The 12453-nt window shown below is 46.1% G+C and overlaps 1 protein-coding gene across 4 annotated transcripts in view; it reads right to left on the reverse strand.

Moving 5' to 3' along the window:
• Window positions 1-1956: 1956 nt before the first annotated feature.
• The window catches only part of GATB (glutamyl-tRNA amidotransferase subunit B), an 80348-nt gene continuing 69851 nt past the window's right edge, over window positions 1957-12453 (reverse strand). For 2 of the 4 annotated variants that reach the window (XM_080676530.1, XM_080676529.1), the window contains 3 exons: window positions 12333-12411; window positions 5900-6034; window positions 1957-4574 (listed from right to left, as the gene is read on the reverse strand). In XM_080676530.1, the coding sequence (XP_080532656.1) occupies window positions 4446-4574; window positions 5900-6034; window positions 12333-12411 (343 nt within the window). In that variant the 3' untranslated portion in view covers window positions 1957-4445. The remainder of the gene's footprint in view (window positions 4575-5899; window positions 6035-12332; window positions 12412-12453) is intronic. The other 2 variants (XM_080676531.1, XM_080676532.1) reach the window with 1 other exon arrangement.

Here is a 12453-nt window from a genome sequence, read left to right on the forward strand (position 1 = left end):
GGGAAATTATAAAATTGTTCCCCTTTCTCTTAGTATTACAGAGGTGGGCAAAAGTAGTTTTATACTGTTATACAAATAACAATAATTAATAGCTGAAGAATAAACTCTGTTTCATGTACTCACAACTGTAAACCCACTTTTGCCCACCCTGTGCTTTGGAAAATGCTTTGCTGTTTTGGGGTTGGCACTGCGTCTGTCACCTGGAGAGAGGATGTGTTCAGTTCGTCTAGGGCCTTCAGGACACCTCTTCCAGAGCAAGTGGCTTTCACTGTGGTAACGTGGTTGCCAGGAGGGCGTCCCATTAGGAACAGAATCTGGAAGCAGGGTGTGTGCTCAGTTGCCTGTCCCATCGGGGCAGCCCATGGTGCCCGACTGTGAGTGGTTTCGGAGGTCTCTGCATCAGCTTGGTTGCAGTGGTGTGTGGGTTGGTTTCCAGACCTGTGTAGGGGTTTGCGATACATTCTGAATCGGATCAGTGTGTCTAGGTTGCTTTCATGAGGGAAGGGCTGCCCCAGCAGGGGTGAGGAATGCCACTGGTGTGATGTTAAATGTCCACAGCATCCCCTCCAGTTCTCATTTAAGGGCAGTTCAATTTAATTGCTAATTACCTGCCCTGTGTTTACTGAACTGGCAGGCATGCTTGCTATTTTTATGAAACAGCTTACTGTAGGAAGGCTATTATTGAATGTGCCACTTCCAGTCCTTGGCCCAACCCAGTGTAATTCGTGGCTTGCTGCAAATCTCAGCTGGCTTTGCAGTACTGGCTCTTCCTGGAAACAGCGGTCCTCTGGTCGCTGATGCCACATCAGCTTTAAGTCGCTAAGTAGATATTCTCAGGCCCCTTCCTGCTGCTGCCATCATTCTATAAATCACACAACACGAATTCCCCACCAAATAACAGCTTAAAACAGAACACTGTCAAGCCAGTTTACACTCCATCCTTAAATCACATCACTGAGGAAATATTTAAAGAGAATGGAGTAGACTTTTCATTTTTTTTTTATTTGGATGACCATCATAAACCTAATGCTTTTTTAAGAAAGAGCGCCTGGAAGAAGAAGCCTTGTTTTCAGGATAATTTTGCCTCAGTAAATCCTCTCCACATCCCAGCATTTATTGGGCCATTACTTGTTCTGAAGACAGATTATCCAGGCAGCTCATTAACTGGATAAGCGGGTTTTAGTGAAAGATTTTCGGTGAGGTCCTGTAGGGAAAACACAGGCACGCGGCGGGAGGAAGCCTTCAGTTCTTCGGCCTCTGCACTTGGGATCTGAAATGAATAGTGATTTTAGGTGGGGACTGACCCTTACTGTCCCGTTGGGTCATTGTGAGTTTTGTTCCTGTTTTACATGTGAGCTGACCTAACTCGCTGTCACTCACACAAGTAGCAAGGCTGCCCTCGCAGGTTCTGCCAGCACGAGTTCGGTATGACCTACAGGCGCCTTCGGGGGCACTTAGGTTTCCTATGTCATTGCAGAGCCTGGCAAGAGTGATGGAAGCTCTTAGGCCAGATTATAAATTTTGTGGAGCTGAGACTGCAGAAGTCTGTGCTGCTTAGCGCATCAGCGGACTTTTCACTGGCACAAGTCTACACAAGGCCCACCTATAACTAGCCCCTTTTTGCCCTGGAGACATTTTAAAAGAGGGAATTTGGTACTGACGATGTTACTTAATTGATTTCTGCTAAGTTGTTTGACGAAGGCAGGCAGTGAGATTGGATTTCAGTCAGATGCTTTGCATCTCACAATCGGGGGTCAGCTGTCTTCTTAAACAATCCCCGAGTGCATTTGTCTCCAATCTGCTGAAGAAGCATGGCGGCCGTTTCCACACTGCTTCTGTAATGTGTAACATGGCCTTTCAGAGATTTAGTGTTTTTTTCCCAAACAGTCACCTTGCAGAATCCTTGAAATGATGCAGCTAAATGCAACAGAAATGAAAAATACAACAAATTGTGGGTGGTGGCCATAACCTGTATATTGAATTAACCAGCTAACTCAAAGCCCCAGGAGGATGTGTTACTTTCAAAAAATTTCATGGCCTTCTTACAATCTTCTTATTGTAAAGATTAGCAATAATTACAAAAAAGATGGGTGGTGTATGAAGCTCAGGTAATGCATCCTTAACTTGGCATAAATAATGATCAATGTGGTTTTTCCTGGGCTGCTTACACCTTGACAGGTAGGAACAGTTCACCTTGATACACAGGACTGCAGTCAGGAAACTCCTTCCTAGACGAAGAGATCCAGAGTTTATAAGCCGAGTAAGTGGGCACCAACTTCTCATACAAAGGTGCCCCACAAAAAATTTATTTCGTTTTATAAATGAATGAACTTTTACTAAGTACTTATTCTGTGCCGGGGAGCATGGTGAGAGTCCTGAGGCTGACATTCCTCCCCTCCCACCACAACCAACCAAGCAACCTCCTCCAGCAACACAACACATGGCCTGCACCTGGCCAGGCTGACCTGGGGGACAGCCTGTTTTCTAGCACATTCCCCTCCCAGCTTACAGGTGTGTGGATTCTAATGACAGATGGTAATGGCTTCACCTGTGGCACCAACTCATACATTTTAATGAGATTTGCCCCTAAATAGCAAACAAACAGACTAAATCATACTCTTGCAAAGTAGTATTGTATTTAAAACTGTATTTCACTGAGGCCTATTAGGAGCAGAGCCAGATTTCTTAGGGTACTATGTGAGCGTATCTTCGGAATATCTAGTCCGGTTCCTGTAAGGTATCTTACACAGGAAGTAAGGTATCTGAGTTGTGGTTTGATTTTCCTTTTTCTCATAAGCAGTTATAACCACATAACAGTCTGATTTTTAGGATTTCAGCAGTGGGATTTCAGGACCAGTCAGCTTGGTGAAGCTCGAGCGAGCTGACGACGGCATGTTTCTCTGAGAATGCTCAGTCCATAATACAGTGTACACTTGACATAACAGTTTAAACCAGCCCTTGATTTCCAATGGTCTGAAAAGCTCCTCCAGTGCATTCTGTCAAGTTTGATGACTAAGAAGCCAGGCTTTGCAAAATAATGATCCTGCCAGATTCCAACCTCACAATGCCCTTGCCTGTTTGGCATTAATTCTGAGACTTGTGGGGAGAGAGAGAATGGACTTGCCTTTCTCTCTTGAAAAGAGGTTCAATGAGAATACTTTACTTATAGGCCCAGTGGTAGTCAGTATTGGGACAGAATGTGGGACACATGGCTTCCTGGGTGGTAAAACATATTCTAATTTTAAATCAGCCAGAGGGTCGCTTCCCTCATTACCTAGTTAGGAAGTCCTGCGTCTGCAACCATTCCCTGCTAAACTGGTGATGGGGGAAGGTCCACTTTTCTCCAGCCACTATGGGAGCACCGTTCATGCCGGAGATGTTTATACTTTTCTCTGTAGGCTAAAGAATTCAGGGTAAAAGTAGGGCTTCCAAAATGTTTCCTCTCCCATTTATGTCACAATTTGACATGTGCTTTTAAAAACCACCACTTACAAAACTGGTCTTTAAGCACTGTGAGTCAGAGGTAAAAAGGCATAAAATGGACAAAGGGGCGTCCCAGTGCGATGGACAGAAAGAGTGTTACTGTCACGAGAACAGCGGCAAAGTCACCTGACTTCACAGAGATACTGTTAACGGCACCACAATTACCATTAAAGGTCAAAATTTTGATTTGCCAGTTTATAATCTTATTCTTTCCAGGCAAAACAGATCAATTTAATGTTACAACTTATTATTTCTCTTTTTATCTCTTTTGGCCTGAGGGGGGCAGGGGAATTGTAAACTGCGCAATCTTTAAAGAGTATGTTAATTTTTAATGTGATATTTCAGTACATATTTTATTCATTAAATTTATTTGAAAACTTCTGTTGTTTATTTTACCAAAAAAGAAAAAATCCATTTATTCTCAGAGCATGGCCTTCTAGGGCGTTGAACGGGCACCACTTCTACTCAGTGAATGGGTGACTAACATTCTCCTTCCCTGCCCTCACGAGACCAATCTAAACACACTGTCTACACTGTCAATGGATTTATCTTGCTGTTTTCCCCTTTCCTCTTATTAACCTCTTTTTAGGTCTAAAATACTTTACCCAGATTCTGGTCTCTTTCAATCACTGCTGGCCCTTAGGATGTGCTCAGAAATATTTGCTGAGAGAACTGCGTAATGAACTTTTTCTTAGGAAGGTAACAGTATCAGAAACAGCATGTTTCATTAAGCTCAGAATTATTAAGCACTAGAATGTGCTAGCTCTTAACCACCTTTGCAGCTATGATGGAGCCGTTTTGATGTCAATGATGTAAACAGGTGAGGCTGCTGGTCTGTGGAGGTGGCACCCGAGGCCCAGGGATTGCCAGCGCGTCGAGCTCACTCGCGGACTTTAGGTTCCAAGGCTCTGGTTCTGTGTCGTGGCTCCACTATCTCCCTCAGGCCGAGGGACTGAAATATCTCATGACGACAGCTGCTTCTCCAGCATCTCCTTTATCACAGTCGGGTCTGCTCGACTGAGAGTCGCTTTTCGGACCAAGCCAATCAGTTTATTTATAGCTCTGGGGTTTCCCTTCTTCAGATCCATTACCTTTCAAGACAGAAATTGTTTTAGAGGAGAAAATATAGACTCATACCTAAACATCTTAAATTAAGGTTTATATTTACTGAAATTTAAATTGCTTCTTTTTGATGAGAGAAGGAAGGGGGTGTATGAAGATCTGAGGCGTTTTCTAGGCTCCTGTCAGAGATCCTGCCACTCTGTCACCCAACTGGAAGGGACAGAGGACTGTGCTGCATCATACTGACCAGGGCGAGGCGCCTCTCTGGGCCTCCAGTGGAGGTCAGCAGGCACTGACATGCAGGTCTCCTTCTCCCTGGAAGGTTTAAACTCCTGTTTACTAGAAAACAAAGCCACGGAATGGCGACTCTCCCTGAGCATGTGAAGGGGGGGGGAGGGGGTACTGCACCGTGGTGCCAGGGCCACCGGCTCCACCCTCCTGCTCTGCAGGCCTGGATGGGCAATAACGCCTGTGAGTATCTGCACTCAGTGCTGTGGAATGAGTCTAAAACTAAAAGTGTAACTTTTAGGTCACTACGGCTAAGGCAGGAGGAGAGAGGTTCCCAAGACCCAGTGCAAGCTCATTTCCTTGTCAAGAGCACTTTCCAGAGCTGAGTGTCCCTGGCAAGCTGATGGGTAGGTGGCTGTTATTCTGAAAGAGGTACTAGTCATTTCCCCCCCTCCCCCCCCCCCCCCCCCCGCTGAAAAATATCTCTAGACAATATGATTAGACTTGGGGAGGGAGGGATGCTACTCATTGTAGCTTTTCTATTTTGTTACATACTCAGAACACAAAATGACTTGGTTTTCAGCTATGTTCCTGTTAAGGATTTCCTCCATAATTTACAAATATTTTCTTCCCACCTGTTAATGGCATGAAGCTAACGTGTTTTCCTAGCGTCTTCCCCCTCTGCAGCCACCCCTGCTGGTGTATTACTGAGGACCTCCTCATTAAGCAGGGCAGACAAAGCATGTTCAGAAGCCACATGCCTGGGAGGGCCATGTGCCCAGGAGGTCAAAACTTGGGTAGTGAGTCTGAGATCTACCCTTCCAACTGAAACGCCATGAAATTAAACTGCGGGGTGGATCTTCCTTTTCCCTGAGAAAAGCTGTATTTTTCTAATATTCACCTGCTTTCATCCCTTGACCTTACTCATCCCCTTAGCTCATCCCTTGAGCTGAAAACTGACATAAATACTTAGGGAATTACTGGTGAACTGGACCAGCCACTATTAGGAAGCGCCTCTGGGCTGCTGTTACAGGGAGCTGTGGACAGGCTCTTGGCCGTGTCCTCAGGCTGGCCCCTCCCTCCAGCTGCACGTACAGATCCTCCTCACCCTGTGGGTGGTAATTACCACTTGAGGATGTTTCTCAATCGTGGCCTGGCAGAGCTGTTCCAGGGCCTCTTGATCCTGCATCAGTTCAAGCCCCTTTTCTGAAACAATCTGTGCTGGAGTCTTCCCTCCACTCCTCCATAGTTCCTCAAACACCTGCAGGCCAGAAGCGGGGAGAGAAGTCAGCAAGCAGATGCAATGAATTCCCAGCTGCGGGCATGGCCCACACGGTGACCTGCCTCTCCTGACACATCTGGGAGGAAGCTGCTTTGTGGCGGATGCAGACACTCCTGGAGTCTCCCCATGCTGAGCTGCTCCCTCGAAGCAGAGCAGGAGGCCGCACTGCAGAGACAGGTACTCCCCAGCAGCTGACTCAGCCACCAGCAGGGAGGGGTTAGAGGAGGTGTGAGATGGTTACGCACAGGCTCCTGCTGACAGGAGCAGGAGGGCCAGGCCCAGCTGTCTCCTGTCCATTGAATTAACTGAAATCAGTGTGGTGAAGGATGGGGCTTCACAGGAGGCAAGAGTTAACCACTGCTCTTAGATGAGGTTCAGAAAACCCAGCCTGCTCAGAAACATAATTTTAGGGGAGCAAGAAAGTGGCCCCATAATGAAGATACAAAATGAAAAATAACTAAAAACAGAAATCATAATCCACAGGGACCTGGCCCCAAATCTGGCTAGGATGATCAATAGTTAATGTTTGTATTTTTCTACTTATCAAAGTTGGAAAAAGGAAAATATTTTTTAAAAGGCATTTCCGGGGGGCAGTTTTCCTCATTCCTCTCATTTTTCTAGTGAGAGCTGGAAGGGGTGGTGTCCCATGTGTCTCATGTGGCACCTCCTTAATCTTGGCCTGCAGTTAGCATTGACCACACCCAAGACCACTTGGGCCAAGGACGAACCATCCTCCCAGAAAAATAGCTGGTCAGTAATTAGCCCATAGGACTTGGGTCAAGAGGCAGATAGGTAACAGCTGTGCTTGCCTTCTCCCACACTCACATCAAAATTACAACTAAATTCTAGAACAATTATCACTGAAAACCACCTGAGGACAAGCTACAAAAAAGTCCTGTAGAGAGGCTGCATTGAAAATGGTAGGAGTGGTGGAGAGGTGGAATGGGCAGGTCCCCATATCCATGGTGTTGAGATTAAAAATCAGGAAGATTATCTCTGCTACAGAGGCCCCCCTGAGGAGCAAGGGGTCTCAGCTCAGGGCAGTGGTCGGCAAACTCATTAGTCAACAGAGCCAAATGTCAACAGTACAGCTGATTGAAATTTCTTTTGAGAGCCAAATTTTTTAAACTTCTTCTAACGCCACTTCTTCAAAATAGACTCGCACAGGCTGTGGTATTTTGTGGAAGAGCCACACTCAAGGGGCCAAACAGCTGCATGTGGCCCGTGAGCCGCAGTTTGCCGACCACTGGCCCAGGGCACCAGTACTGGGAAGAGAAGTCCCCACAATATTTTTTATATGTGAAAAACCAACAGGGATTGCATGGGAGTGAGACGGAGGGCTGCTGGAGACCCAGCATTCCTCTTTTGAGGATCCACGCACAGACTCATTTGCTTCCAAACTCACTTGCTCTGGGCTTCAGCACAGCGGCAGCAGCTTGAAAAGCACCAGGGATATAGGGTGAGGAGTTAAACTGATTGGCTTCAGGGCTGGCGGCAGCTCTCTCTGGAGACAGACGTGCTGGCAGAAGCTGCTGCTCCTCTGTGGAGCTCTTCTCCCATCCTGCCAGCCTGGTACAGGTGGGTGCCAAATCTGAGCTCTCCATCAAACTGGCTAACACCATTTCACCCTGCCCTGGTGTTATGTCCTTCCCACCCAACTTGCTTGCCCGACCTGAGCCACTTCTAGTGGTTCCTCCACACAAGTGGCCTGCCTTAGCTCATGCTATGGACTTTCCTAAAATATCTCAAAGGTCCACAAACCCCAAACAAGCAGAAGCCAGCCTGGCATACTCTGTACCTCTTGCTAAGTGCCTCCAAGCCTGGCACAAGTGACGACCAGTCTCAACCTGCACTGTAACTCCTGTCAGGTGGCCCCAAGCCTGGTATAGGCCACGGCCAGTCTTGGCTTGGAACACAGCCTCAACTAAGCAGACACATGCCCAACACAAGTGGTGGCTGGCCTCAGCACACACGGTGGTGCCCACCAAAGGGCTCAAGCCCAGCACAGGGGCAGCCAGGCTGGGTTGCAGCAGAGCGTCCAAGCCCAGCACAAGCGGCCAACCACAGGTCACTTTGTAGCCCCAAGCCTGGCAGAAGCATTGGCTGACCCTGGCCTGCACCAGAGCCAACACACCCAGTGGTTGACTTCAGACCACATGAGAGCACCACCCAACCGGCTCCACAAATGACACACTTGAAAGGCAGGCCTGGCTGGTACCAGAACCCTGCTAAAGCAACTTCTCCATGGGGTCAACGTCCACACAATAGCCTCCAAAGAGACAAAGCAATCTTGAGAAAGAACAAAGTTGGAGGTATCACGTTACCTGACTTTAGGGCTATGGTGGTCAAGGCAGTGTGGTGCTGGTATGGGGACAGATGTGTGGATTGATGGGGAAGAGTGGAGAGCCCAGAGGTAAGCACATATCTATATCATCAACTGAACTCTAACGGAAGGCAGGGGTGTATAGAGGGGTAAAGACAGTCTCTTAGGTGGATGGTGTGTTGAGAAAGCTGGACAGATATTTGCAGGAAAGTGAGGCTGGACCCATTCTTACTCTATATACAGGAATGAACTCAGAATGGACTGGGACTTGGGTGTAAGACATGAGACCATGGAGCTCCTGGAGGAAAACATAGGCAGTAAATCCTTTGACATTACTCTTAGCAATATTTTTTTTTAGGTATGTCTTCTCAGGCAAGGGAAACAAAAGAAAAGAAAAATAAATGGGACTACATAAACTGGGACTACATAAACTAAAAAGTTTTTGTGTAGAGGAGGAAGCCATCAACAGAACGAGGGGGCAAGCTACTGAATAATAAAAGACATTTGCCAACTCATATACACAGACAACAGTATAGTGATTACCAGAGGGAAGGGGGAATAAATGGTGATGGAAGGAGACTTGACTTGGGGTGATGAACATACAATACAATATACAGATGATGTATTATAGAACTGTGCACCTGAAATCTGTATAATTTTATTAACTAACTAGAGGCCTGGTGCATGAAATTTATGCACGGGTGTGGTCCCTAGACCTGGCCGGCGATCAGGAGGTAAAAGACATAAAATATTTGTATGCATGACATGTAACACTGTCTACAAAGGTTTTTGTTGATTTTTGTTTAGACACAAGGAAATGACAAAATGAAGGATAACAATCTTGATAATCTCAATAGATATATGAAAAGCACTTGACAAGATACAACATCCATTTATGACAAAACTCTCAAAATGGGTTCAGAAGGAAAGTACCACAACACAATATATGCCACATGACAAACAATAGCTAACAACTGAACACTTTCCCTCTAGGATCAGGAACAAGACAAGGATGCTCACTCTTGCCATTTCTATTCACATAGTACTGGAAGTCCTTGCCAGAGCAATTAGGCAAGAAAAAACAAAAGGGATCCAAATTGGGAAGGAAGTGAAACTCATTATTTGTGGATGACATGATTTTATATGTGGATAACCCTGAAGACCATAAAAAAACTATTAGAAGTAATAAATTTGCAGGATACAAAATCAATATGAAAAAATCTGTTGCATTTCTCTCTACTAACAATAAACTATCAGAAAGAGAAATGAGGAAAACATCCCATTTACCATAACTAAAAAAAAAAAAAAAAAAAGATACCTAGGAATAAGCTTAACCAAGGATGTGGAAGACCTATACACTAAAAACTGAAATACAATTGTGAAAGAAATGGAAGAAAACACAAGGAAATGGAAAGATATTCCGTGTTCACGGACTAGAAAAATTAACATTGTTAAAATGTCCATGTTACCTAAAGGAATCTACAGAGTCAATGAAATCCTTATCAAAATCCGAATGTCATTTTTCACAGAAATAGAACAAAAAATCCTGAAATTTGTATGGTACCACAAAAGACTCTAATAGCCAAAGCAATCCTAAGAAGAAAAAAACAAAACCGGATAAATCACATTCCCCAATTTTAAACTATTATAAAGCTATAGAAAAAAAAAGTTAAGGTAATAGAGGAAAATATAGAGATTTTTCAAATTCTAGCACCTTGAAATAACTACCATTAATACTGGATGAATACCATTCCCATGCATATACACCAGAAGGATGGATTCTTCATAAAAAATATCATTTATTTCATCAGAAATTCAGAAAACAAGTAAAATAAAGCAAAACCACCAAGGCAATCCTATATAATAAAAGGCTATTATGCAAATAGACCGAACGGCGGAACAACTAAAACAACCAAAACAACTGAACAACCAAATAAGTGGTCACTATGATGTGTGCTGACCACCAGGGGTGTATGCTGAACACGGTGGGTGTTGGCCACGGCGGGATGATGGAGCAGATGAGCAGGGGTGCCAGACCAAAGTGGGGCACCAGTCGCTGTCATCGGGGCGAGCCTCTGGTAGTTACTGAAAATTCTTTGCTCCTATACACCGAGGTCCTGCCCGGTGCTCACACCTGCTGCCAGTGCCAGCCCCGCTCGCCCCTGCAGCCGGCACTGGAGCCGCCGCTCACACCTGCTGCTGGTGCCCAGCACCAATCCCAATCACTCAGCGCCATCAGCAGGTGTGAGCAGCGGCTGCCGGCCTGATCCCCCTAAGGGCTTCTCCACCTCCCCCTGCTCCTGAGGGGTGATCGGGGCAGTAGCTGCCGTTCGCACCAGCTGATGGCGCCAGCCCCGCTAGCACCCGCTGCTGGCGCCAGCTTCAATTGCTCCATGCTATCAGCGGGTGCGAGCGGGGCCAGCACCTTCAGTGCATGGGAGTGAGGCAGCGGGAGCAGGGCTGCCAGTAGACAGGGGACCAGGGGCCATGGGGGGAGGGGCCGGGAGGGGTCACAGAGAATGGGCAGAAACCTGCCCTTGTGCCTACCGCAACCTCGCAACCCACAATTCCTTTCAAGGTGCACGAATTCGTGCACTGGGCCCCTAGTGATTAAATAAGGGAGATTTCCTTATGCAGCACACAATTCACACCTTTCTAATCAGACTTTCATTTCACTTTGCCTCCCAGAAGCCAGGATTCACCCCACCTCCTTTTTTACATGCTCCAAGTTTATTTAGAATCCAAAAGTGTCTCTATATTCGAACCCAGCTGTCAGCACCTTCCAGCATGTTCCTTGTCATCCCACTGAGCCTATAATATTCACTGCACTGGGTTTGTTTTGTTTCCTTTTCTTCTATGTGGAGGGCAAAATGAGTGGAAAGGGGAAGATTTCACCCGTCATTTCAAATGCTACAATTCATCTGCTCTTTAATGCACATACATATATTTTCTGCCCTCCAGCCATCTAATCTTTCCGCTCTAGCTGAGCATTCCCATAAATATTTGTATTCCTCTGACTTCCCAGCAACCACAATCCTTTCCTGAAGGTGGCCAGGGCCCTGCAGTGTCAGCCTCACTTGGTGGGGAAACAGCCTTTATCAGTTCCTGTCTCCAGGTTCACCCCGAATGGGCAGATGTATGCTAATTAGGTGCCTCCTAATTAGCCAAAAGCAGACACTTTCCAAAGCCTCACTCTGTAATCTGCCACCACTGTTGATGTGTGTAACTATTAAATGCAAAAGGCACCATTAAAATAACAGTAGTTTCTGGCTGCCTCATTGACAGCTTCAGATATCTGAAGTGGAGATCAGGTGGCTGCCTTGGTGTTCTTGACCATTCTGGGTACTTATTTGAGTTTTCAGAATTGCAGGAATCTTTCACTCACCTGAGATTGTTAGATGGAGGCGGAGATGAGGCACCAGGCCACTGATGATGATGATGCTATTGTTCTGCGTTTTCACACACTCTGGGCATGTGTGTAAAATTTTCTCTGAGCGTGAGGCAGTCTGTCTGACCTCACCCTCCTTGTTGAATGACTGGCTTTCAAGGGCAACCACGAGTCCCTGGTTGAAATGAGTCCCTAATCTGGGCGGCTGTGGAGGCTGTGAGAGGGAGCACCAGAGGCTGCCGGAGCCTCCACAGCCCAGGGCAAGTTCCACAGTCAGAAACCCCCAGGAACTTCAGGGCCCCAGCCTTTTATATAAGCAAACTTTGGGAAACATTCTAAGCAAGTCAAACAATAAGTATTCCCCTGGTTAGCAAAGATGAAAGCAAATCACCTGCCTAGCTCAGACTGGCTTTATTTTATTTGCTAAATAAAATATTTCTACCTTTCAGCATTCAAATAGCACTTACAAGCATTTACTACTTCAACTATGAAATTCACTGAGTAACGGCAGAAAACTTCTGCTTGGACAGCAGAGCAGGGAGAAGCTTTAGGAAGTGGGGACATACCTTTTTAGCTGCTGCTGAAGAAATTGCTTTCTGGTCCAGTAGGTTGAGAAGCTCGGCCAGTGCAGAAGGTGTGACAGGACTAGTAGCCCCCAAAAGGAGAGAAAAGAAATGCACATTTCAT

Source organism: Plecotus auritus (assembly GCF_963455305.1).
Source record: "Plecotus auritus genome assembly, chromosome: 6".
Classification (NCBI taxonomy): Eukaryota; Metazoa; Chordata; class Mammalia; order Chiroptera; family Vespertilionidae; genus Plecotus; species Plecotus auritus.